This window comes from Prionailurus bengalensis, chromosome D4, assembly GCF_016509475.1.
Source record: "Prionailurus bengalensis isolate Pbe53 chromosome D4, Fcat_Pben_1.1_paternal_pri, whole genome shotgun sequence".
Lineage (NCBI taxonomy): Eukaryota > Metazoa > Chordata > Mammalia > Carnivora > Felidae > Prionailurus > Prionailurus bengalensis.
In genome coordinates this window covers 80,943,781-80,970,366 of record NC_057359.1, presented here as the reverse complement: position 1 = coordinate 80,970,366, position 26,586 = coordinate 80,943,781, and the positions used below count along the sequence as shown (strand labels likewise).

The 26,586-nt window shown below is 56.3% G+C and overlaps 1 protein-coding gene across 7 annotated transcripts in view; it reads right to left on the bottom strand.

Annotated features, from left to right (window-relative positions):
- The window catches only part of LOC122474681 (DAB2 interacting protein), a 188,312-nt gene that overhangs the window by 120,159 nt on the left and 41,567 nt on the right, over positions 1-26,586 (bottom strand). For 2 of the 7 annotated variants that reach the window (XM_043565704.1, XM_043565705.1), the window contains exon 1: positions 1,220-1,444. The exons of 3 other annotated variants lie outside the window; for them this stretch is intronic. In XM_043565704.1, the coding sequence (XP_043421639.1) occupies positions 1,220-1,343 (124 nt within the window). In that variant the 5' untranslated portion in view covers positions 1,344-1,444. Of the gene's footprint in view, positions 1-1,219; positions 1,451-26,586 lie in introns of those variants that run through there. 2 more of the 7 variants (XM_043565708.1, XM_043565707.1) reach the window with 2 other exon arrangements.

The window sequence follows — 26,586 nt, the reverse complement described above, 5'->3', positions numbered from 1 at the left end:
CACTACTTCCTGAGGAAGCCGTGTATGTTGTTGTTCAGCCCCAACTGTGGGAAAAGTCTTCTCCATGCTGGGGGAAGCAAATGAACACGTACTGCCTGACTTGCCCTCAAGCTGATGGTAAAACTGAGGTTCAGGGGCAACACTACAGGGCTCAAGCCACACAACCAGCACCCAGCGGGGTGGGGGTCTGACCTCAGGTCTGCTGGATTCCAAGCACAGATTTGCTCAAACCCAGGCCTGATCAAACTCAGCCTTCCCGTTTCCCAAGATAACCTACTCGGCCCAGGTTCCTGCTGGGTGCTACCAACTGCCTGCGCTCACGTGCGTGCTCTCTCTCTCCCCCTCTCTTTCTCCCCCTCTCTCTCCCTCGCCCTTGACCAAGGCCCCTTTGAAGCCCTCCTCCTTCCGGGGAGTCCTCTCCCTAAACTCCATTGCACCCAACCTGGTGCCCAACCTCGGAAGGAAGTTGTGCTTCCCCACCCCCCTCCCCGACCCAAAAAGCAGCCTCCTGGATCACATGCGCTCCCAACTGAGGATCCAGTTACTGGAAAAAAGAAAATGCTGTTCCCATTTCCCCTCCTCCCTGTCCTGCCTCCTGACTTGAAAGAGAGAAACTTTTCAAAGGAGGTGGGCCCACCCACTCCGAGGGGTCCCAGGCAGATTCAAAAGCTCCAGCTCCTTTGGAGCCAAGGACTCCTGGGACAGGACCCTCTGAAGTCCAATCACCTGTCCCTCCACCCAAGAGGGGGAGAAGCCTAAGTCCCTGGGGAGAGAAGTTGTGGGGGGGGGGGGGGGGCACTGAGATGGGCGCCGGCCCTAAGCTGAGAGGCTGAAGCTCTCAAGGAAAGGTAAGGAAAAGCCAAGACCCTCTCAAAATTACATCATTGCCAGGCTGCTGGGTACACTGAGGCACAGTGGTACAGGAGGTGGAATCTGAGAAAGGGAAGAAAGAGAACCCGATGGCAGTCTTCCCTTCCCCTGCCCCAGGCACAAGGGGAGACGGGATCTTCGGATTCCCCAGGACGGTGGCGGATGACGGAGAAGCTGGGGGGGAGGGGGGAGGGGATCAAGCGGACACAGTAATGGGCAGCCAGAAAGGGCGCGGGGGGTTCCCGTTATCTAGACTGAAGGAGGATCGGGGGTCCCTGGCATTCCGGGCATCAGGTGGTGAAGTGGCGGTAGAGGGGACCCAAGGGTCAGGGGTCGGGGTGGCGCCTACCCCTGGCGGGCCGGGTCCGGCTGCGGGAGCGGCTCCTCTGTCGCTGCAGCCGGGGCCGCCGCAGCAGCCGGTAGTAGTAGGAGGGCCTCCCGGTGCTCTTCCTGGCGCTGCCGCCCGCGGACATGCTGCCGCCCGCCGGGCACCGGGCCGGGCCTGGGCGCGCTCACACGGGCCCCATCGCGCGCTCCGGCCCGCCCGGCGGGCGTCCCTGCCTTCTCCCGCGCGCTGGTGCGGTCGCCGCCGAGGCCACGGCTGCCCCACAAAGTCGCTCAAACTCCTCCTCCCGCCCCCGCCCTCTCCGAGCAGCCGGCCCCGCGGCGGGGGCCGGGGACCGGGAGGGAGGCCGGGCTGGCACCGGCCCGGAAAGTCAGTGCAGGAGAAATCCCGGCCTGGAGTCGGCGGGGCGAGGCGGCCCGGAGTGCCCCGGGACCCCAGGCAGGTCCCCAGGAGGGTCACCGTCCGCGCCCCTCGCGCCTGAGAACAGTCGCCCGACCTCAGGACGCACGGGGCGCACCAGCTCGCCCGCGGGGGTAGACCGTGCACACTCGCGTGCGTGCGCTCCCGGACACCGGACAGGACGCAAGCAAGTCGGCGAGGCGGGCACCGCGCGGCGAAACCGGTCACCTTCAATTAGGGTCCTAATGAGGCTGACGCTGCAGGGCGCGTTTCTGCCCCAAGCTCACAGGGCTGAGTGTGGATCCACAAACAGCGCCTGGCGAGCTCCTGGCCCTCGCTGGCTTGAAAAGACATCCCTTTCACGCAGAAAACTTGCCTATTCTTCACAGTTTAAAAATGGTCCCGTTGGATACACATATTATTTGTATATAATTACAATTGTGGTGTTTCTCTCTCAAGCGCACAGGAAGTAGAGAGAGCGTAATGAACACCCGCGTATCTCGTAGGGTTGGCCAAATCTCAACATTCTGCCCCCTGTGATCTAGACCGTCCCCCAAATACGCCACCACCACGGAGGCCGTGAGGTCTGCCTCCCCGCCAAGCGTTCACAGCTGCTCCGGGAAGGCAGCATAAGAGTCCCGACGCTCCTGGAGAGACGCAAAACTGAGGCTGGGAGAAGAGAGCTGCCAGCTCCTGCTATGGCCTTGTGCTGAAAAACTTCTCCAGGTCACTCACTCCCCAGCTCAAGAACTTTCCACGGCTCCCCAAGTCCAAACAACCTTCCTTGGTATTTGAAGCTCCAACCACTGCGCCCCAACCAAACCACTCTCTCCAGCCTCCCCTGCAGCTGCCTCCTTCTCACTCCTCTTTGCCCTACTCCCAAAAGGGTCTGCCTGGCCCAAAGGCCCTACTTCCAGGACCCAAATTCTCTAGCCTTCCCTGACCATCCTGGCCCTTGTCTGTCTCTGTCTCTCCCCTAACTTGTCCCTGGAGCTGGATTTACCTTGTAAATTATTCAGACAACTACCTGCAGGAGCTCCCTTCCCTCAAGGGGAAACTGAGGCCCTGCCAGGGAGGGCTGACTTGCCTTTGTCATACAGAAAGTGGCAGAGGCTAGTGGTCTTGCCTCCCAACATGCAGTCTTAGGGAGTCACACATGGGCGCTGGAGACAGTCTGGAAGCCCTCCAGAACAGCTGGAAAGGCGTGGCCCTGAGGGGGCGGCGGGGCAGTCTGGGCAGAAATCCAGGCCGGGTTTTGCACCTCGCAAAGGGAGCCCCCTCTCGGGCTCCCTCAGCCAGGGGGAGGGCCCCCAGGTCAGGAGGAGCCTGGATCACAGCTGGAAGCCAGGCGCCATCCTGGGATGGGGAGGGGGGGAGGGGCAGGAGGGGTACTGCTTCTCCAAACCTAATCTGGGTTGTCCAAAGAACCCTTCTGGCCCCTCTCCCCAGAGTGCTGGCCAGTCCCTGGGGCAGATGGAAAACCACAGTGCCTGCAAGGATACCATTAACGTCCGTGGCATTAAGTATTGCTCCAGCTCATTCTCAATAGCTAACACTGCCCAGGAGCCTCTTTTCCAAGAGCAGAGGCCCCAGGGAAAAGCTGTACCCAGTCCCTCCATCCAGAGGCAAGCTGTGGGCCATCTTAGCATTCATCATCCTCTGGCTCAGCCTCCCCACTCAGGTGGGGCTCCCACAGACACCTGTCACTCTAAAGAATGACCTCCACAGCCAGGCCCTCCAGTTTTGGGGGCTGGAGGGCTCCCAGGAAGTCCAGCTCAAGGTGGGGCAAACAGTCCTGTTCCCAGTGCTTGGAGTTCATCAGGCCCGGTTTCCTTCCCAAAGCAGGAATGCCCTGCTCAATCAGGGGACGAGAGGTTCCCTGCCAACAGACTCTCAGTGGCTAAAGCGAGTGGTCTTGGCCTGGCCTCCCCAGCTGGCAGATTTAGTTGTTGTTGTGTGTGCGTAGAGGGAGGGGGGATGTAGCTAGGAGCTCAGGACCTCATCTGTAAACACAGTTGGGCTCCAAAGGTTTGGCATAGTCTCTCTGCTTACGCTTGGGCTTCTCAAGTCCTCTGTGCCTCAGTTTCCCCACCTGCAAGGAGAAGCTATGGACCCCCCCCCACCTATCTACCTTGTGGCGGGAAGAGGGTCAGCTATAGAAGAGGAAGAAGCCTCTGCATTCCTGGCCTTTGAACATCTCTGCAGGCCTCAGGAGGGTCCGGAGTAGGAACCAACTGGGGTACTGAGGAGGCAGGGGACAGGGGAAGAGCTGGAAGACAAGGCGCCTGGGCCCCCTGTCCCTTCTCCTGTCCCAGGACCCCCAGGGCGGCAGGCAGACAAAAGGCAGCTCCCTGCACACCCCAGCAGAGCATCTGGAATCAATCCCGCTGCTGTGGAGCAAGCCACCCACTCCCTTTCGCTGCCCCTGTGGCCTCCTCCTTTTAAATGTAAGCAGCCCCCTTTCTGGAGGCCACCTAGACAAGAGGAGGGGCACTTCAAAACACCCTCCCTACCACCATTTCCTGCGACATTCCCCTCCAAAGGGAAGCCCTCTGTGATTGCCCTGGCCAGCACAGGCTTCCCAGGCCCTGCTGATCCGTGAGCCGGGGTCCCACAGAGCCCACGGTCTGTCGGTGGTCTTGTTCTCCACTCCTATCTCGACCGCAGAGGGTCTCCTGAACAGGCCCACCTCCCGCCTCCTCAACCTGCTGTTTGGGGTTGGGATCAAGGCTGCAGCCTTCACACCCCTGAGCCTCCAAATCACCCCATTCGTTAAACATGTATATTTCTGGGTTCCCCCAAGACACTTGATTTGGTGGTTCCAGATGGGGCCTGGGAGTCTGAATGTTTAGTAAGTGCAGGCAGGCGGGGGACAGGGACTGGCTAAATCAGATCTAACCCTCCACCCCCCTCCTCCTGCCCTCCAAAGCCTCTACAGGTGAACTCGCAGAGTACTGAAAAGGACCAAGCTCTGTCACAGAACAGCCACATCCCCTTGTACCCCTGCCCACTCCAGCCCCTTAGCGATCTGCTCCCCAAAGACACCTGCTCCTTCCCACCTGCCTTCGCATTGTTGATCAGATGGCTGCAATGAAGCTCTTCCTTCTGCATCTGGTGAACCCCTCCTTATCACTCAGGACCCAGCTCACATATCACCGCATTAGAGCAGTCTGGGCCCCACTGAGAGACCCTCTGGAGCCCACCACACCCCACCACTTGGGCTGTGTAATGGAGGACACCAGAGAAGACCAGGAAGAGAGGGACCCCAAGACATTCCCTCTGGGTAGAGAACTGTCAGCATCTGGATGTCAGGAGAAGAATAATACCCTGCTGGGAAGCAGTGGGGGTGGGCAGCCTTAGAGCTGGGCTGTAAGTCCAGGTAAACCACAAGCCAGGCAGGGGCCAGGTCAAGAGAGGCACCGGAGGCAGGGGTGGGGGCCAGCCTAGTGCAGTCTCCCCATCCCACAGTTAGCTTTAAAGTCAGTGTGGGAGGGGGGCACCGAGGGGCTCAGTCAGCGAAGCATCCGACTTCAGCTCAGGTCACGATCTCACAGTTTGTGAGTTTGGGCCCCGCATCGGGCGGACAGCTCAGACAGAGCCTGGAGCCTGCTTCGGATTCTGGGTCTCCCTCTCTGTCTCCCCCTCCCCTGCTCACTCTCTCTCTCTCTCTCTCTCACAAAAATAAACATTAAAAAAAATATTTTTTAATTTAAAAATAAAGTCAGTGATTGAGGAACAAAAATGCATATTGTCAGAATTACCCCTGAAAAGGCTGAAACTGCCCGTAAAGGACCATTTCCCTCCAGTGTTAGGACAGAGGTGAGCAGAAGGCAGAAGGGCCTGGCCCTTACTGAGGGGCCATTCTGTGTAAGGGCAGGAAGAAGCATTCATCTAACATTAGATTCCACCCAGGGAGGAGAGGTGCTCACCCCCGAAGGGGACCACAAAAGTCCAAGACTTTCCACAGAGGAGGGTTACAAGGTTGTCCTGGAAAGATCTGTCTGAGGATGAAGTTTGTATTTAATACTGATAAACCATATTTGGCATTTATTGTGTGCCAGACCCTGTCTGTAGCGTTCACTGCACATTATCTCCTTAAATTTCACATAAATCATGAGGCAGGTGGTTACCGCCTTCGTTTTATGGAAAATATTGCAGGCACAGAGAGGGTTAGTAAGTTCCCTAACGTCACACAGCTTGTGCTAAGGATTCCAGATTGGAACCCAGGCAAGCTGGAAAAAGCAAAGTTCTTAAGGTTGAGCAGGACTTAACCCAGAGACAGAGGAGGGGTAGCAGCCTGGAACTTTTCATAAAAGCCGGCTTCGACAAGGAACAGGAGGAGGTGAAGAAGATTAGCAGTCCTGACAGGGGAAACACTGGAGCCCACACCAGGCCCCACACAATGGGTGTCGAGAGGGCTCAGACCTGTCAGGCTTCCTGTCGGGACAAGGGTAGACAGCAGTGACCAGGGGAAGTCCCGGCCAGGCAGCCTTGAATGCATCCGCCTGCCAGGCCAGCCTCAAGCGTTGAGTGGCTGAAGCCCTGGGCAGGGGTATGTGGGGCGGGGGGGGGCACTGATGGTTGAGGTCACGGGCCTCTGCCTGCGTCCAGGAACACGGCAGGGCCAGGAGGAGGACCTCTGTCAGGCTGCGGTGGAACAGGGGCTCTCCCCACGCGGTGGAAGTGGAAACAAGCCCTGTGAGGTCACACTCGAGGCCCAGCCGGGTGTCCACCAGCTCCACTGCCCCCCAGACTCCCTCCGTAAAGCCACCAACAAATTTACTAACATCCTTCCCAGACAATGGCCCACTCAGGGCCGTGCTGACCCCAGGCTCGGATGGCTCTGCCCCCCCTCAACAAAGGTGGCACTGGGGGACTGGCCAAATGTGGGTGTAGACCCCTGGGGAGTGTATTGTCTAAAGCCACCCACAGCTGGACTGAGGGTGAGAGACACCCTTGGGAGACACCAGACCTCCAGCAGGGGAGGAGGCCAGTTGGCAGCTCATTGTGTTTCTCTGGGTGCTGTGTGACTTAGAGGAAGCCTCTTGACATCTCTGGGCCTCAGATTCCCTCGTGTTAGGGATGAGACGCCTCAGCCCAGCCCACCTCCACAGGATTCCATCGGGATGTAGAAATTTCTTCCAGTCTGGGGCGCCTGGGTGGCGCAGTCGGTTAAGCGTCCGACTTCAGCCAGGTCACGATCTCGTGGTCCGTGAGTTTGAGCCCCGCGTCGGGCTCTGGGCTGATGGCTCAGAGCCTGGAGCCTGTTTCCGATTCTGTGTCTCCCTCTCTCTCTGCCCCTCCCCCATTCGTGCTCTGTCTCTCTCTGTCCCAAAAATAAATAAACATTGGGAAAAAAAAAAAAAAAAAAAAGAAATTTCTTCCAGTCTCAAACCAGCACCTATGTGTTCCCTCCAGAGGCCCAGATAATATGTATTTCCTTCGTCAATGCCAACAACCTGCCAAAAAATCCTGGGATGACAGAGCTAGAAGGCACCGGCAGAGTAGACGATGGAGCCGGAGAAACTGAGGCCTCACGGAACAGCCACTTGCCCCGAGGACGCTGCCTCACTCATCACAAACCCAGATGTGGCATCAGTTCCCCAATCATCACGGGTCTGATTGCCCCTCACACCCCAGCACGGAACAGTCACAGTGGGGCAGCGTCACTCCCCACAGAGGGAAAAGGGACGCCAAGAGAGGTTGTGACTCGCCCGATGTCACACGTGGGTGTTGGGGGGTAAGGCCAGCTTGGGACTTAAACAGAACTGCCAAGACCCCCTTTCTCCTTTCAGTCCCCCAGACCGCCCCTGCCAGAATGCCTGCTGCCTTCTGCCCGCGGGTGCACTGGGCTTCCACTCCGGACCGGCTGCCCCCCAAGCTCAGGGCTCCAATCCCAGGGCTGGGGAAGCCTGGGATCCAGTCTCCAGGGCCCAGCCCCGGCCCTCCTTCCTCACCCCCTCCCTAGCAGCCGGCGTTTCAACCCAGATGGCCAGGCCTGGTGCAACTCTCTCCCTGTACTTCCTCTCCCTGCCCTGACCCAGAAATGCTGCCAAGCTCCAGGTGGGCCCACGGCCCCTCCTTCTCGGGGCCCAGGCCTGGGGCTGAGGCTCCGGGTCTCCGGGGCTTCCTCCTCCCCTTCCATCTAATGGGCCCAGACAGCTCCACGCCCACTGGGTGACCAGAGGGGGTGGCATATGGTCCCAGCGTGAGGTCGGAGAGCCCCCTCCCTTCCCAGGCCGTCCTGCCTGGTCATCTGTGAGCCACTTGATGGCTGGCACGGGCCTGGGTCCCAGCTGGGAGGGGCCTCACTCAATCCTCGCAGATCCCACTGAGGAGGACAGATGAACTGGCCCAGGAGCCAGCTCCTAGGAGGCTCCCGTCTAGGCGGGGTGCCGAAAGAGTGTGGGATTCGGGGTGAGGAACCAGCACTCCTTAACTGCGTGACCCCAGATCAGTGCCTTCAGTTCCTCAACTGTAGAATGGGCTTAATGACACTTCTACTTTGTGAGGTCGCAGAAGGTCAAATATCATAGCAGATCAAAACCTTGTGTATAGTGCCTGGTGGCTCGGTCGGTTGAGCATCTGACTCTTTTTAAATTTTTTAATGTGTATTTATTTTTGAGAGAGAGAGCGAGCGCAGAAGTGGGGGAGGGGCAGAGAGACAGAGACGGAGACACAGAATCTGGAACAGGCTCCAGGCTCCCAGCTGGCAGCACAGAGCCTGATGTGGGGCTCAAACCCCTCAAACCGTGAGATCATGACCTGAGCCAAAGTCGGACGCTCAACCGACTGAGCCACCCAGGCGCCCCAGAGCATCCAGCTCTTGATTTCAGCTCAGGTCATGATCTCACGGTTTGTGGGATCAAGCCCTACATTGGGCTCTGCGCTGAGAGCACAGAGCCTGCTTGGGATTCTCTCTCTTCCTCTCTCTGTGCTCCTCCCCACCCCCAAATACAAATAAACATTTTTTTTTAAGTTAAAAAAAACAAAACAAAAAACCTTGTGTATAAACTGGTCAACATCTGTCCCTCAGGCCTATTTCTTTTCTCGCTAATCTGGGCCCCTCGAGAGCAGGACAGCCAAAGCTGGTCAGCATAGTTACCAGCCCAGAGTGAACTCTCAGGAAGACTCACTAAGAGAGAAGGTGGCAGCAATTGGGGAAAATGGGTGACCCCATCTGATTTAAAGTCAGCACTAAGGAATTCAGAGGAGGGAGAAATCCTGGAAGACTGCCTGAAAAAAGAGTCACTGGCATTGAACCAGAAGGCTGAGTAGGATTTGACTGGGTAGAGAGCAGAGGACTGTATTCTTGGAGGGGGAGACGGCAAGAACAAAGGCCCTGAGGTAAAAACCAGCAAGGCATATGCTGGGGGCAGTGTGTAGAATGGTGAGGCTGGAGGAGAGGATGATGTGGGGACTCCGGAGGAGGCTGTATGGAGTATGTGAGGGGTGGGGTCAGGCAGAAGAGATGGGGAGGTAGGCCCAAGTGGCAGTGAGGCCCAGGTGGCACCTCCATATGGGGAGGAGTGAAATGTAAGGAAAGAACCCTGATCGGGGAGGCAGAGGATCAGGGCTCTAGGCCTAGATCTGCCGCTGTGTGACTGCCTGACTTTGGTAAGTCATAGCCCTCTCTGATCCCCATTCTGCAACGATCAGGGAAGGCCTGGCTTTATAAGGCAAGCCTGCAGGTGAGGGGATAGGCCAGATGCCCAGGAACTACATCGGAGCCTTCAGAAACAGGTTCTGGGGCCCCACTCCCAGCATCATCGAATCCAAATCTTGGTGGGCGAGGCCAAGGAAGCTATATTCTTAAAGGAGTTTTCTCACAGCTTTATTGGAGAGCCGCTGGCTAAGATGGTTGTAGACTTGACTAGATGTCTTTCCAATCTCTGAGCATGCCAAACATGGCCCCGCCTCAGGACCTTTGCACGTGCTGTTCCTTTTCCCTCACACACTGACCCTGGAATTTCGGATGGCCAGCTCCTTCCTGTCATTTAGGCCTCAGCTCAAATAACACACCTTCAGAGGCCTACCCTCGCCACCTTGTCTCAAGTGCCTCTGCCCCAATCGCCACCCCCTGTCCCACTGCCCTGTTTTATTTTCTTCAACTTACTGCATCCTAAAACTATCTTATCTGTGTATTTGGTTGTTCACTAACTGCTTTTCTTCCCTCAAACTGTAATGAGGGCAGGGGCCTTGTTTAGTCCTGTCACAGCCATGTCCCCAGTGCACAAAACAGCATTCAATATATACCCGGTGAATGAGGTGACTGGAAGGAGCCCGGCTCAAAGCTCCCATTCTTTTCTCAAGAAGGGCAGCCGTGGTGCCAGGGGCCATTCACTTCACCTCTCCGGGCCTGGCTGTCTTCATTGTGACATGTAGACAGCAGGCTTCAGAGTTTACTTTTAAGCAGCAACCTGGAGCTGATCAGGAGGCCAGGCTGTAAGTCCTGACTCTAACCAGGAGCTTGCACAGAATAAGCGAACGGATGAATGAGTGCCTTTGCTCTGCTGTGTGCCTCTGAGCAAGTCCCCTCCCATTCATAGTCCCCTGCCCCCTGTTTCCCCTCCTGTAAAGTGGGGTTGGCCTGAGTGAACCCTTGGCGCTGATACTCAGAGCCTCTGTGCCCAGTCTGGAACATAGATGGGAACCACAGCAGGTGTTAGAGGAGGGGCAGGCTGGGCCAGAGCCACGGTTCTCACATTTACTGGACTTTTCCTGGGGATCCCTCCAGGCCCAAAGCTGGCATCTCAAGGCCACATAGGTGAGAATTAAGTGTAGCTTCTGTGACCTGTCACCCCTCAACTCTAGACAGCAAGAACAATGCCGGCCCTGCCCCCACTCTGGGAACAGCATTTTGTCTGGAAATTCCACCAGGGGGAGGAGGAAGGGCTGGGGCCCTAGAATTTCTGTGCCTGCTCAAACAGGAAGTAGCTCAAAGTTTGGGGCCAAGGAAAACAAGTTCAGGGGCATCCTGGAAATCAGCAGTCCCCTTGGCTGGGACTTGCCCCTCTCACCAGGTGGGGCTCTCCTGGTGACTAATGATTAACATAGACAGGCAGATGGTATGTGGTCCAGGACCACAGGCAAAGGCCTAAAAGGAAGCAAAATTCACCCAGACTCGTCTGGCATACCTTTGACAATGGGGAGCTCACTACCAAACTGGCCCCTGTCCTCAGAAAGTCTAAAAGTGACAGTGCCTTCCCACAACTAGGAATTGCAGAAGGCCTTTAGGGATCTAGTGGTCAGCCCACACTTGACCCAGGAGTCAGAGAGCTTGGGACTTGCCCAGGGTCACTCAGATGTCCCCAGATCCTCTCTCAGTTCCCAGTAGCAGATGAACCTATTCCAGGCACAGTAAGGAGGAGCTAGTTTGAGCAGCCCCACCCCCACCCCCCTCCTGGCTAAAATGCCTAAGTTGGGGGGGGGGGGTGACCTCTGGCTGATCTTTATTAGAAAGCCCAGAGGGCCCTGGGCCTGGGGGGGGGGGGACAGCGGGGCTGAGACAGCAAAGGGCAACCTGGGTTATGAAAGCCCCTTTGCTGCCTGCCTGCCTGACCCACAGCCCTCTCCTCTTCCCCTGTAGCCTCTGCCCCAGGAAGCTGCAAGGTGGCTTCAGAATTTTCTAGACCTGCTTTCTCTGACCTCTTTCTTGTGTCCTCCTGTTGCCCCTGCTGGGGTGGGGGGCCCACAGAGCAGCCTGGAGCCCTCAGGAGCGGCCTTCAGTGCTGCCCCCTACTGGGCTATAGATCCCTAGGACAAAGTCCTTGGCCCTGGTGCCCCGTGGGGAGGACTGTGCCCTTTGAGATCCCCAGGGTGTCGTGGCACAGGGTTCCAGCCTGCTGAGTGACATGAACTGGCCTCCCCCACCCTCTCGGGGGCAAAGGGGATGGCGCAAAACCTCGGTTCTCAGATTTGAGGCGCTTCGGTACCCTGGAGAGCAGGTTAAAATGCAGATGCCCAGGCCTACTGGGGACAGCGGTTTAGCCAGTCTGGGAAGAGCCCAGGAGTCTGCATTTTTACCTAGCAGAGAGTGAGCCCATGCTGGCCATACAAGCCCCCTTTGGCTCTCTCTCAGGTCCCTGGCTCTGTGGGTTCTGGGACTCCAGCCCTCAACAGTGTCACAAGCCTCTCCTAAACTGCAACCTATCTGTCTCCTGTCCCTTTCTCAGAACTCTACAGTACAGACGGGCAAACTGAGGCTCAGAATGGAGAATAACAAAGTTTACCCACAGTCCTCGCCCCTCAGAGAAGCCCCCAGCTTCCACCTCCCTCCCCAGCTCCCCATAGCCTGCCTAGATTCTGGGGCCCAGCAGGTCAGCTCAGGCCAGGCAGCAGCCCTGACTGGCCCCCTTTGTCCTGGTCTGTGTGCCCTGCGACCTCACCAGGTCCTGGGCTGATTAAAATATCCCCTTACAGCTCCAGTAGGCCTGGTGTCCCTTTACAGGGCTGGGAGGGCCACAGTCCCATCTGAGGTGACACTGACAGCTTACTGCTGCCCTCTGGCCACCCTCAGAAGCTGGACACTTGCCGGCCCCACAGAGATTCGAGAGAACCTTCACCTGAAGTATTTGCAGAACCAGCCAGGAGAAACCAAGGCCCAGAGAGGGGAGAGCCTTGCCCAAGGTCACACAGGACACAGTTATTAACCCCAATACAGAGCCCGCTCTCTGCCAGGCAGCATTAATTCAATGAGTCCGTATAACAACACCCTCTCCTTTTTTACAGGCACGGAAAGGTGATTGTGGCAGGCACGGGACTCGATCTCACGTAGCCTAGTCCCTAATGGTGACCCAGTACTGCTGCACGTAATCTCCCCTCACGTGTCCCTGGGTAATTTTGTTTGCAAAAGGGCGTCGTGGAGCAGTGAGGCAGGGCACTTGGCTTCTACTGCCCGCCAAGGTGGTGGTCCCTGGGTGTGGCCCCAGTTCCTGATCTCACTTCTCCAGCCTACACCCACCTATTTTCCTTGGTCATGTTGGTCTCCAGCGACCCGCACCCCCCTTCTCTCCTTCATGTCTTTGCTCCCACTGTTTCCACTCGGAGCATGCGTGCTTCCTAGACTCCGAGCCCCTCTGTGAAGCAGGCTATTGGTCGTTCCAAAGACTAGCTTGGGTCCGTCCACCTCTCTCCAGCTCTGCTGTCATGACTCAAATCCAGGTGACCACCGTCTCTAGCTTTGGGGACGCCCACAGCTCCTGACTCGTCCTCCCAAATGTTCCCCGAGTCGATTCTCCACGAAGCAGCCGGAGAGAGCATTTTACAACAGCCCTCTGTCCCAGCCACCCTGGCCTTACTTGCCTTTGGACAGTCTTTCCAGTTCATCCCTCCACCTCTGCCCCCCTGAGCCACGTGGCCCACTCCCCTCAGTCTTCCTTTCCAGAGGACCCCCCCTTGCTCCCCAAACTCCCTGCTTCCCCCCAAAGGCCTGCCCCACACCATTTTCTCCGGGCTCCCTGCACCTTTTCCTCCAGGGAGCCCTCATTGTGCAGTGACATCTATTTTTTGGTGATTCATGTCACATTTACCTCTGCCGGCACGCTGCCCTCCTGGCGGATCGGGTCCTGCTTGCCCGGCTCGCATCATAACCCCGGTGCCCAGCCCGGTGCCGTCGCATGGCTGCTGCCAATCAAGAGGCGGGGGCATCACAGTCGTGAATTCGGGAAAGCGCCGTCCACATAAACGTGCCACGGGGGTCCCCAGACCTCCAGGCCTCAGCGCCGTGAAGCGAAATGGGGCCAAATGCCCTCGGCCCCCACCCGAAACGAGTCATAGCTCAGGACTTATTAATTTCCCTCCCCACAGGTTTCGGTGCTTTCATTCTGTGATTTATAGCCCATCCGATAAATTTCCCCCATTATCTTTCGCACGCAGTGTGCTGCCTTTCTGCCAGTTCACAATACAGTTGGCTCTCTGGCCTCTCCCCGGAGAAATCGAAGGCTTGGCTCCAACTCGGGAGCAGGCCCACGAGGCCACGTGGGATTCCAAAGGCTCCTTTCAGACCCAAACCTCAAGCAGGTCTGAGCGTCGCCCTCAGGATTAACTGGGCAGGTCCCGATTGCCCTCCTCCCCTCCCTCTGGCAGGAAGTCTGGCAGAGACCATGTAGGCTGAGGTGTCCGGTGCCCACGGGGGCCTTAGCGGCCAGTTTTAAGGCTGGGCTGCAGACTCTAATGCTTTCCCCAGCCGGCCTCGACAGTTTCCGAAGGCTCCACAGACATGATCTTCGTCTACCTCTCCAACTCCCCGAGAAAGGCAGGACCTCATCAGACCCGTTTCACAGATAAAGAAGCCTCTCTAGAGGCGCCTGGGTGGCTCAGTCGGTTAAGCGTCCGACTTCGGCTCAGGTCGTGATCTCACAGCTCGTGGGTTCGAGCCCCGTGTCGGGCTCTGTGCTGACCGCTCAGAGCCTGGAGCCTGCTTCGGATTCTGTGTCCCCCTCTCTCTCCTCCCCACCCCTGCTTGTGCTCTGTCTCTCTCTTTCAAAAATGAATAAACATTAAAAAAAATTAAAAAAAAAAAGAAACTTCTATAACATACAGGAGATTACATCCCAGCCCTGCTCACCCCACTGGGTGCTTGCCAGGTTCAGGTGCAGCCAGTAGAGATTTCTGAGGGTATCCTCTGTGCCAGGCAATGCGCCGAGCGCTTGACTTTGGTGGTCTTCACTCACAACAAACATTAGAGGCCAAAGTTACTATTATGCCCATTTTACACATGGGAAAATCGAGCCTCAGGGAGAAGCAACTCTCCTAGGTTTGTACAGGAAGCAAACAGCAATGCCCCAGAGGAAATGCTACTAGAGTAAGGGATGAGAAAGATCTGGAGGCACAGGGAGCACACAGCTGCAGAGAGAACAAACAAAATAAAATAAAATAAAATAAACAAAATAAAACCAAAAGTGGCAGGGATGCAGGGCCAGCTCAGCGCTTTAGGGGTGGGGATCCCACCCCTGGGAGTACTCCACCGGGTGACCTCGGGCAAATCCCTTAACCTCTCTGGTCCTCATCTTCCCACTCTACAATACGAATACTGTCCTGCCCAGGACTATCACAGGGTTTGCATGAGGCAACATGTAGAAAGCTACCTTGTGAACTGCCCGGTCCGGGGCCGAGTCATTTCTGCGTGTTAGAACAGTGAAATGAGACATCATGCAAAGACCTGTAGGGAACCTCTGTGCTACTCCAGGCTAAGTGTGACTGGTGGCTCCGAACCGTGCAGGCATCTGGACAGAAGACACGGGCTCCTCCTCGGATCACAAGCTGCTTACCTCACTCTGGTCCCGGGCACCTCACCCCCCCCCCCCCCACCGAGGCTTGGGAGCCACCGGGTGGCCCTCCTGCTCCAGGGCTCACAGATCCCAGCACTGACCAGCTGGCCCTGGGGCATCGAGCAGAGGACATTCCAGACTGGCCTGGGCCGGGTCCCCCCCACAGCCACGGCCCTCGGCCACTAGGTCTGCTGTCCCAAAAGTTTCTGCTTCTACTTTATGGTTTCCGTGGCAACCACCTCTCTTTCTCCGATTGTTTTCCTATCCTCAGTCACTTTGCCATCTTAAGAGGCAAGTTTCTCTCTTCTTTATACTAAAAGGAGAATAAAAGTGGGTTGGGGCAAGAGGTCTGGCCGGGAGGATGAGGACAGAGAAGGGATTTCTGGAGTGCAGCCACCGTTTGCCCCCCAATAAAGACCACTGGGCCTGGGACTGTCCCCGGGGTCCTCCACAGCAGCTCCTTCAATGTGACTCCCTGCTCAGAGGGCCTGCCGGGCCCTGCAGGAGCCGCTCAGGCTGGGGAGTCCAGGCTTCACAAGCTGGCTGGGCCTAAATCTGCCGGCTGCCGTCTGTCTTCACCCACCAGCGCCCTGTGTTTGGACGGCATCCACCTCCATGCCCCACGCTCTCTGCTTTTGGGAACCCTTCCTTTCCCAAGGCCTGGCCTCGAAGTAGTGCCACCGGAAGTCCCCGCTGATGTCGCCACCATCCCGTCAGACCTCCTCACTTCTCCACTGTATCTGTTGCTCTGCCACCCAACCTTCCTTCCCGACGGCCTTCTGCTCCGCGGGCTGGGCCAATGCCTCCCTCACTCCATGTCCGAGCAGGGCCACAGGAGGCCACGCGGAACCTGGGGCCGTGGAGCCCAGGGTTCCTACCACCATCTGGCCACCGGCTCTCCCCAGATTTGCTCCAGAACTCTATCTTCCCCCCACGGTCAAATAAGGATGGCACTCACTTCCTCCCAGGCTGGTGGAGACTGAAATGAGTTTGCAGGTCTGAAAGAGCTTGGAAAATTCTGAAGTGCTGGGGGGAGTCCGGGATTATTTTTAGGTACTGAATTAGTGCCATCCAATGAATAGCCTGAAGGCCTCCTTGACCCCACAGATCTCAGGCTCTCTTTCTCCACCTGCTGACCTCCCGAGGCATTGACTGCCCGTGTTGGCCAGCTCCACACCAAGTCAGGGGCCACCAGCTTTCTTGACACACACACACACACACACACACACACACACACACACACACAGCCCCTGACACACTTGAGGCCTGGAGGCTCAGCCACTGCCTTCTCCTGTTCCTCCAGGACCACCCTCTTCCCGCCTGGTCCAGTGGGCTACCCAGGAACACCTCCCAAATGCGCTCTCCCCAGAGAAAGGCTTCTCTCCCTCCCCCACACCAGGGCCTCCCTGGTGCTGACAGTGAACTTCACCCCTACTGCCTGCCTGTCCAGCCTCAGACCTACACGTCACCCCTTCCAAAATGCTCACGGAGGCTGCACCTGCCCAGGCTTGTGCTAGCATAGGGCTGGTTTTCACGAGCAAGGGGGCGCCTGGGGCTGCTGTGCACCCTTGAGGGCCGATTCCACTTCCCTCCAAAGACTTGCAGAATCAGAGGGCTTTAAGCAGACTCAGAGGAAGAAGAATAAAGACTTGTGAAATGTCAGAACCAAGGGAATGAAGAGAGGGTCAGCCACGGCCTGCCAGAAACTTCCTCCTGTGCCTGCCCTTCTGTCCCCACTCTGGTCCTGGTTCAGGGCCCAGGACTCCCACAGCTGGCATCGGGAAGCCAGGCCATTCAGCCCCCACACTGGGGTGCATACGAGACACTTCCCAGGAGCGGGCATTTGAAAACCCATGTAAGTATTAGCACAGTCCTGTGAGGGCTCAGACACAGTCCCCGTCCTCAGGGAGCTAATAGTCTGGTAGGATACATGAGCTCCCAGAGGGACCCACCAACAAGGTCCCAAGGCAGAGGAAGCATAAGGAAGGAAGGAACTGATCCTGACTTGGCAGGGCAGGTGGAGATCAAGGAAGGCTTCACAGAAGAGGCGGCATCTGGGCCAGGCCTTTGAGTAGGATTCCAACAGGCAGAGGACAGTAGGGAAGGGAGGGGTCCCACTGAAGTTCAGCAGCAGCCTGGAAACCACAGAGAGACACTTAACTTGACTTCCCTTTTCCAAAGGCCACGTGTTAGACCAGGGTGAGAGTCTGGGCTTGGAGGATGCTGGCCTTGTGTCCAATCAGCTGGGCCTCTTAGGCCAGGCAGGTGATAAATGCCCCCAAGATGGCCCAGAGAGGGGCAATTTCCAGCCTGGCTTCCTGAGACCAGACCCTAGGGCAAGGTCTGTTCTGGTCATTGCTGTCACGGGGCAGTGGCCCCAGAGTGCCAAAGGGAGACAGAGCCTGCCAGGTCTTAAAAGCCCTGAAGAAAAGAGTTCCCTGGGCAGCCCATTCCGGGATTTCACACCACCCCACGGTCAGCCAGGAAGTTCTTCCCCCTATCTAACCTACATCTCTCTTGCTGAAATGAACACCCACCTTGCTTTGGAGACACAGGAATAACAAAGCACGGGAGCTGAAATGCCTCACCAGGAGCTCTGTTTGCAGCTGAGGTGGGAGTAGGGGTGGGTCAGTGGGCACAGACACAACCCCGGGCTCTGACAAGAGAGGACAAGGCCCCCTTTGTGTGCATGATTAATTTATAGGCCCGGGGAAGGCCAAGCGAGAGGGAATGTCCTCTCTCTGGGCCTTGGAGGCTTCCCTGACCCAATTTAGAAGCTGCGTTTATTGTGTTGTTCATGTCAAACCTTCCCGATGAGGTCTCTATTCCCAGCGTGCTCATGAATTTTCCAGGGGTTTAATAGCGTACAATCTGAGAACGATTTATTAAGAAGATTAAACCCCCCAAATATGCTTCCGCATGCTCTACAAAACATGGTAAATTTATTCTCCAGCGTCAGTAGGCTCCCACTGCCCTGAGCGGCACAATCACTCAGCAAAGTTAAAGCTGGAACCCCTGGCCCTGGGGAGGCAGGGAGGCCACGTGGGGTGGGGGCGTGCCCGGTGAGGGTCCGGCGGGGAGTGTGGGAAGGTGCACTTTGAAGACCCGGCCCTCGTCCCTTGCCCACCTTGCCCCGGGCTTCCTGGCTCGGCGACGGCTCCTGGATGCTGGATGCAGGACGCTGGTCTAGACACTTTCAGGGACTTGGAATCAAAGAGGAGCCCCCTAACGTCGTCTCCCTGGCACCCCTCTCATTCTCCACACTAGGAACTCCTGGAGGGGGAGAACTGGGCCAGATATGGCCAGAGGTGTCGGAAAAAGACCAAGTTTTTGCTTGACCCTTTCTGGGGGGCCACACTCAAGGGGCCGGGGGAGCCTCGCACAGGCAAAGCTGGGTGGAGGATGTGAACTCGGGGAGGCGGCAGCCACGCCCTCGCCCCTGGGACAAGGGGAAGACAGCAGCACCCAGGGCCCACGGGGGCTGGTGGGGAGCGGCGGGAGCCATGTCAGATGCTGGTGCAGAGGCCCAGGCCTCAGTGCTGATCCGAGACCTCAGACCGGCCTGTCTTCTCCCTGCAGCCCCTCCCATCCAACGGGTGCCCAGGACCATCTGTTTTATCACCGGTGATAAAATATGTCACAGCTATATGGCACGCCCACCACTTACTCTGTGCCAGGCACTGTGCTCAGCTTTAAACACATCGTGCCATGTCATGCCCATGCCACCCTATTACCATCGTGTCTCAGAGGAGGGAGTGGACCCTTGAGACGGTAATGCACATGCCTAGGCCATGCAGCCAACGGCCGAAAGAAGCAGGATTCCAGCGCTGGTGCTCAGACTCCAGTGCCTGAGGCCCCAAGGCCCTCCCACCCCACCTAAGTCCACAGCTGGGGCAGTTCCCTCTCGGCTCTCCCCGAGGTCCCTCGGTTTAGGCTCAGTGTAGGCCCCCACCAGAAGACTGCCCAGGCTCCTTGATGGCCACCCAGCTTCCTGCCGCATCCTCTCCCGTCTTCCCTCCACCCGGCAGCCAGAGGGACCGTCCCGGTCACCTCGCTTGGCTGCAAAACCCTCGCCACCGTCCCCTGGCCAACGGCACAGGGTGCAGGCTTCTTTGCCCTAGCATTCATGGCTCCCGCTCCCCTCCTGCCCTCTGCCCTCTCTCCCTCCACCTCGTCCACACTCACCACCTATGCCCCAGGCCTTCCAGTCTCCATGCCTTTGCTCACACGGCTCCCTTTGTCTGATATGCTTTCCCCGTGCCTCTTACTCCAAAACTCTCAAGGCCCAAATCCAATGCCACTGTCTGCATGAAGCGGTCCCAGGATCAGGACCCTATGGCAAAAGTGCCTGCTCCCCACCCCCCAACAAGCCTAGGAGCTCCTGGGGGGGGGGCTGGGTCTTCTTCCACTAGAAGCTCCTCCCGCCTCGTCCCTGCATGCAGCTGGTTGAGTGCAGACAGTCGTCTACTTGATACCTCGACCTTGTGAGTAAGGGGAGGCAAGAGCGGCCTGAGTGCCCAGCCTGCGAGTCCTTTACCTTTGTGAGGGAGCCATGGACCCCTGTGGCCTCTAGCAAGGTCTAAGGCTCCCTTCTCAGAAAAACGTTTTGGGGGTTTTGTTTGTTTATTTAGAGAGAGAGAGAGAGAAAATAAGTGGGGGAGGAGCAGAGAGAGGGGGGGACAGAAGGTCCAAAGCAGGCTCTCTGCTGTCAGCCCACAGCCCAACATGGGGCTCGAACTCACAAACCGTGAGATCCTGACCTGAGCCAAAGTCAGACGCTTAGCCTACTGAGCCACCCAGTTGCCCCGGAAAAATGTTTTCAGATGCATAAAATAAAATACCAAGATTACAAAGGAAACCAATGACACTGAAATACAGTTATCAGAATATTATCCAAAATTTTTTGAACAACATATGTGCTTTTTATTAATGCTTTATATAGTAAGATCTAGTTCTAATAACTACTGTTATTTTGCAGCATAAACAAACGCGTTATTTACAGACTCCCACAAAGCTATCCTACGACTTGAGAGCGCCTGTGATTTCCATGATTTCTACAAAATCATAGAATAGCTAATGCCACTGTGGTTTATCACCTACATTTGTAATTGAAAGAATTATAATTTGTAACCGTAATCAGAGGTCAGAGAAAACAAAGGTGGGATTTTTTTTTTTTCCTGCCTTCTTGGATTCCACCCAGAGACGCCTGCTTAAGAACCTGGTTAAGAATCCCTGGCTTAGAGGTGGCGGGGGGGGGGGGGGGGGGGGGGTAAGGGGAAACAGTGGGGTTTGTCCTGGAGCCCAGGTTCCGGCTATGCACCGCATGGCATGTCGCTGACCTTCTCAGAGTTCCATTTTCACCCACCTGCCTCGGTGTGATCCCGCAGGAGCCAAGGCCCGTGCCCACAGCCTGGTTGTCCGGGCTTATCCCAAAGCGCTTAGGTGGGGAAGGCTTCGAGGAGGCCCCTTGGAGACGCTGTGCCTCAGACGGCCCAGCTCAGGGCCTCAAGGCCCCTGGCTGCCTCCCAGGAAACTTGTTTTATGTCCCGAAAGAGCAGGGCTGACAGGCGATAAATCGCCAAGGAAGGCTGGAGGGGGCTCACACTGTCTGCCCGGCGCCCGCCCAGCCACCCTGGACCCACCACCACCCTCTCAGAGAGGATAAAAGCACCATTAATTACCGGGGAAGAAAGGGCGCCGCGAGGACGCGCCCAAAGCCTGCTCAGAAATCATCTCTGGCCACATTTTCTGAATGCAGAGCCAAGCCTGGGGGCTGACTGTCCACCTCCCCGCCCTCTGTCACTAGCAGGCAGGGCTCTCCTCCTTCTGGGATCCCCCAGGGCTGCCTTTTAACCTGGGCCTTTCCCCCAAAGACCCCTGACCTATCCACTGTCCGTGAAGGGATTGCTTTTTGCAGACACGGCCCCTGAAGAGCGGTCCCAGGTGGGGGTGGGACCCTAGAGGGGAAGGGAGTCAACCTGTCACCTCTGCTGCCTTCACCAGCACGAACCCATCCCCGAGTCCCGCAGACTCCACTGGGGAAGTGTCTCGGCCTCATCCAGACCCCACTGCCAACTCAATTATCACCTCACACCCAAGAGGACTGAGTCACTCGCCAGGCAGCCCTTGCCGTGCAGGTCTGGGCCAGCAAGGGTCCAGGCAAGAGGTCAGACAATCCTCCAGCCAGCCCTGTGAGCAAGACACTATTATCATCCCATTGTATAGACATGGTACCTGAGGCTCAGACAGGTTAAGTGACTGGCCCAAGAAAGCACAGCTAGACACTGACAGAGCCAGAGTTTGAGGCCAGTCTGTCTGGCTCCCAATCTCCCCATTAGCAAGGCTTTTCGGGACCTGCTTGGTCCCCCCTGCAACTACAGGTGGCCAGGGAGTCCCTCTACAGGAGGTTTTTAAGGCCCCCTCTCTTCCTTTCCTGTCCCAGCCCGGGGGCTCCCCCAGAGACTTGTCTCCAAACCCCATTGGTCCCAGTCTCACCTCCTCCAGGAAGCCTTCCCTGAGTACCCACCCTCTGTGGAGTCAGGAGTCTTCCAGTACCTCCTAGCACTTAGCAGAAGCTGCCAATGATGGCCACTAGCACGGTCGGTGGGTAGGGGCTAAGTGAGTCTTTTTCTTTGTCACCCCTACCACCATGCCCTCAGCCAGACCCAGACACCCCACGGATGCTCTTCCAAGAGGAAAAATGAGGAAAATCATACTGGCAGATGAATGAGGGAGCCATGGTTCATGCCAACCTTCGACCAGAGACAGGTCTGTTCACAGGCAGACAGGGGCAGCCGCCCCAGGATCATCGGAACGGGGGCCACCAGACCAGTCAACCAGGATGGCTAAGGGAGGGGCTAGGAGTTGACTTTGTGGCAACTCTGAGCAGAGAGGAGCCCTGGGCTGGAGAAACAAAATCAGCAGATGCACTGGACCCACACGTCACTCTGGAAGGACCCAGACCCATTTTCAAAGCCAAGGCCACACCGTGACTTCTGCTCCAAGCTCACGGCAGGAATAACAGCAGTGTTGTTCCTGGCAACACGCACTTCCCTAGTAAATGTCCCCCCAGACAGAGGGACACTGGCACCTGAGCCCGGTAGCCTGCGGAAAGCTCAATGCAGCGGACGGAGACAGGGAGGTAGATGGAGGTCCACGTCCTGGCTAGGAGCACCTTCCAAAACTATCTGAATGCAAAAGAGCAAGTTACAAAATGATAAATGATTTTTCTTTTTAATTGTTAAACAGAAACATAGATTTTCTGTGGATACATAGATATATGCGAGAGCACGAAAGAATCCTGAGAAAAGCACATTCCAAAGGCCTGGCTGGGTCCTGCCCCAAGCCACACACCCAAACTGCCCCCCCCCCACCCCGCTCTTGATGCCCGGGGACGAGCATGAACATCGCCACTTTCAGCCACGGGAGGCAGCAGCCTTAACCGCCCCAACCTTGGTGGAGGCCAACTCGGCAACACGTATCAAAAGTGAAGATCCCTATAATGTCCATTTTAAATTCATGGATTCTCCTTCTACATCCCGTCCCTCAGGTAAACTCTCACAAGCGTGCAAGAACAGATGTACAAGGATGTTTACACATCTGTTTGCAGCAGAAAAAAAACCAACTCTGTCAACAGCGTCCATGTCCATCACTGGGGGGGGGGGGGCTGGCTGAATAAATTACGGTCCCTTCTGAAAATGGAATCCCGTGTGGCCACTCTGCAACGTGAGGCGGAAAAGTGTGTAATGACACAGCGCCCCGCCGGGTGGGGGTGCGGGACGTGGCGGGGGGGGGGGTGATGCCCTGGACAGATAAGCTCGTGGAAGCATGCATGGAAACAGGTTCTTGCATATTCTTCAAAAAAATAAACAGTGGTTCTACTGGGGAGCGTGTGTGTGTGTGTGTGTGTGTGTGTGTGTGTGTGTGTGTTGAGTGCGGGGCAAGAAAGGGGAGAGGCTTAGTTTTCACTTTATAACCTTCTACAGTGATTTGATGTTAAGTCACGGAGTGTGCTGTTTTTATATATTAAAACACGGATCCTGGTGCTGTGGATGTTGATGGTGGCGGAGGCCGGGCACAGTGGGGTGCAGAGACTTTACGGGAAATCTCTGCACCTTCCCACTCAGTTTTGTTGCAAACCTAAAACGGCTCTAAAAAATAAAGTCCATTTGAAAAAAAGAGAGAGAGGGGCGCCTGGGTGGCGCAGTCGGTTAAGCGTCTGACTTCAGCCAGGTCGCGATCTCGCGGTCCGGGAGTTCGAGCCCCGCGTCGGGCTCTGGGCTGATGGCTCAGAGCCTGCAGCCTGTTTCCGATTCTGTGTCTCCCTCTCTCTGCCCCTCCCCCCTTCATGCTCTGTCTCTCTCTGTCCCAAAAATAAATAAACGTTGAAAAAAAAAAAAAAAAAGAAAAAAAGAGAGAGAAGAAGAACAGAGTAAAAGCCTCTGGAAATGAAAAACACACGGAACTTTCCCCCCAAAGTCCACACTGCTCCTGGGGGGAATGTCCCTGCGTCTTCTTCAGTCTTGGGCAGGTCCTAAGTCCCAGCCATTTCTCACACGGGGAGGCCCACGCGGAAAGGTGGGGCCACGCTGGGGAGCCCTGCTGAGGTCCCAGCCCTAAACCTCTGCTCACACCATCTCCTCCGGCTAGAATGCCTCTGTACCCTCACTGTTCACACATCATCCTTCCTGTACCCTCACCTCCTGAAACACAGGCTCTCTGAGGACAGTTGTGTCCTAAATATCTCTTTGGGCCTGCCAGGGTTGGCCAGTGCCTGGCATAGAGCAAGAGCTCGTTAAACATATGCCGAGTCTGTGGATGCCCTACTAAACACAGTAACATTTCTAACAGCCCCAAGCTCTGTCCAAACGTCTCTCTGGGGCCACTCATTTTGCCTTGAATTATGATTCTGCCTGCCCTTAGCAGCAGCGAGATCTTCAGAGGGGCTCCGGGACCCCCACCCGGATGCGTGCCCCAGCTGTGTGGCCCACCCAGCTCAGGAATCGGAAACACAAATGCCAGCGTGGGCCAGGAAGGGAAGAGGATGAGCGAAGCAGGCCCGGCCAGGCCACATGGGGTGAGCACAATCCCAGCCCGAAGTGGTGCTACTGGAAAGCAGGCCCTGGACGGCCAGATGATCCAGTTTCAAGAGCAGATACGAGATTTTAATGTGAAAACCTTCTGATTTGGGAAGCCTGGGTGGCTCAGTTGGTTGAGCATCCGACTTTTGATTTCATCAGGTCAAGATCCCGGGGCGGTGGGATCGAGCCCCACATCAGGTTCCACACTCAGTGTGGAGCCTGCTTAAGAACCTCTCTCTCTCTCTCTCTCTCTCTCTCTCTCCCTCTCCTCGGCTCATGCTCTGTCTCTCTCTGTCTCTCTCTCTGTCTCTCTCTCTCTCTCTCACAAAAAAACAAAAAACACAAACAAATCTTCTGACTTAAATGTAGGCAACCAATTCACATTTAAAAGCAAACGCCACACAGGTCGTAACAAATAGGGCTGCAGGCCTGAACCCGTCTAGCCCCACTACCTATGGCAGCCTGAGGGAGCAATAGTTCAGAATTCAGAGCAGCCATAATTTAAAAAGAATGGAAAAGGCAAAAAAAAAAACCTCTCCTTGATCCTGCCATCCCATCAGCCCAAACAGCCCTAGAGCCCACACCCAAACTTCAGCCCCCCCTCCCGGACTCAGAGATCCAGCCATTCTGCAGGCGGCCATCAGCTGTGTGACCTGGGGCAAATGACTTCACCTCTCTGTTCTCTCCTCTGCAAATGGGACAGAGAATAATACCAGTATCTGTCTCCTAGGGGTGTTGTATGGATGCTGGACGGTCCTGAGGGAGAGGACCTAGGCCCTGGGAGAGGACCACAGCCTGTAAGGGTTTCTCCTTATCATGACAAAGAGGGATAGCCAGCCTAAAGGAGGTGAGGGACACAGCCCCATCACAGAGGGGCTGGGTGGCAAAGCAGGGTCCCCCTCTCCTTTGGCCCCCTGACCATGCCCCTGATGGGGCGGGGGATGATTAGCCTCAGAGATGCCCAGGAAGGCCTCTTATAGACACATGCTCTTCTCCAAAACTGCTACATCCCCATCCCAGCTCCTGGCCGGGTCCTGCCACAAGGAACACACCCAATAATAACAGAAACCAGCATTCACAGAGCATTTAGTACCTATTTGGGCACCGTGCTAAGTGCTTGGAATAAGTTCCTGTCACTTCACTTTCTCAGCAATCCTGGAAGGTAGTTGCATTGTACGGATGAGTAAACTGAGGCTCAGAGAAGTGACCTGACTTGTTCAAGGCACCTGGTCAGTGGTACAGCCTGGATGTGGCTGTAGTCAGTCTATCCCTGCTTTCTCAGCAGGTGTCTTTCCACGAATTGCTGTGATTCCCACAGTGGGCCAGCGCCGATCTAGTCTGGGAACTATCAGGAGCGAGACCAGCTCCTACTCTGGACAACCTGGGGCACACAGGCAGGGGACCATGGACTCCACCTGGAAGAGCTGATCGGGGACCATGAGGCCCCTGAACCAGGGCCAAGAGGCAAGGAGAAGCAGAACCAGAGATGCACAGGGGAACAGTGGTCTGGTTGCACCAGAAGGGAACCCAAGGCATCCTCTGGCTTTGAGGCTGGAGCTGGGAACTACAGTCCAGACAAAGGCCAACTGGGCTGGACCTCAAGGCAGGTGAGAGAACAGAGAGCTAATGTCTCTCTTGAAGGAATATGAAAACGTGGAAGAAAATGAAAGAGCCAAACATTATGGAGGTGAACATGATTCAACACCGGAAAGCTTAAAACCTACTCTTGGGGATCCCTAGCCTCCAAGAAGAGGCCTCTTGCCCCCAGCAAAGCTCTGCTGTCCCAGTGTCATCCTTGGGCGGGGGTGGGTGGGTGGGGAGGCGGTGTCACTGAAGCCTAGGGCTGAAAGGTGTTCCCTTAAAATTCACACGGTGACTTTTCTAACCCCCAGGACCTCAGAATGAAACCTATTTGGAAATAAGGTCTTCAAAGAGGCAATTAAGCTACCATAGAGCCATTGGGGGAGGGGCTTAGTCTCATCTAACTGGTCTCCTTACAAGAAGAGGAAACTGGACTCACAAAAAGGACATCACGGTGCCATGTGCACAGAGGACAACCACGTGAAGAGGCTGCATGAGGGCGGCCATCTTGATCTTGGACTTCCAGCTTCCGGAACTGTGAGAAAATAAATTTCCATTGTCTAAGCCACCCAGTCTGTGGTCATGTTTATGGCAGCCCTAGCAAACTAAGATATATGCAGGGACCAGCCTGTTGTGTCAGAGCAAGGACCCTGGCTTAGCCATCTGGAGCCGACCTTGGGCATGGCAAGCCAATGTCACCTGCCAGCTGGGGGTGAGAAGAGCTGGCCACTCACCTAACAAGGATGGCACAAGGCTCAGATTCAGCACACAGCAGCCAGGTGGGGAGGGGCAGCCCCCGTGCCCTATACCCTCACGTACACACCCCTGGGCACTCCCAGTCCTTAAGAATGTGTCCACCAGCCCTAGATTCCTTGTAACATCAAAAAGCATCTGAACCTTGAGGTACCTGGGTGGCTCGGTCCGTTAAGGGTCCGACTTCGGCTCAGGTCCTGATCTCACTGTTCGTGGGTTTGAGCCCCACGTCGGGCTCTGTGCTGACAGCACAGAGCCTGGAGCCTGCTTGGGATTCTGTCTCCGT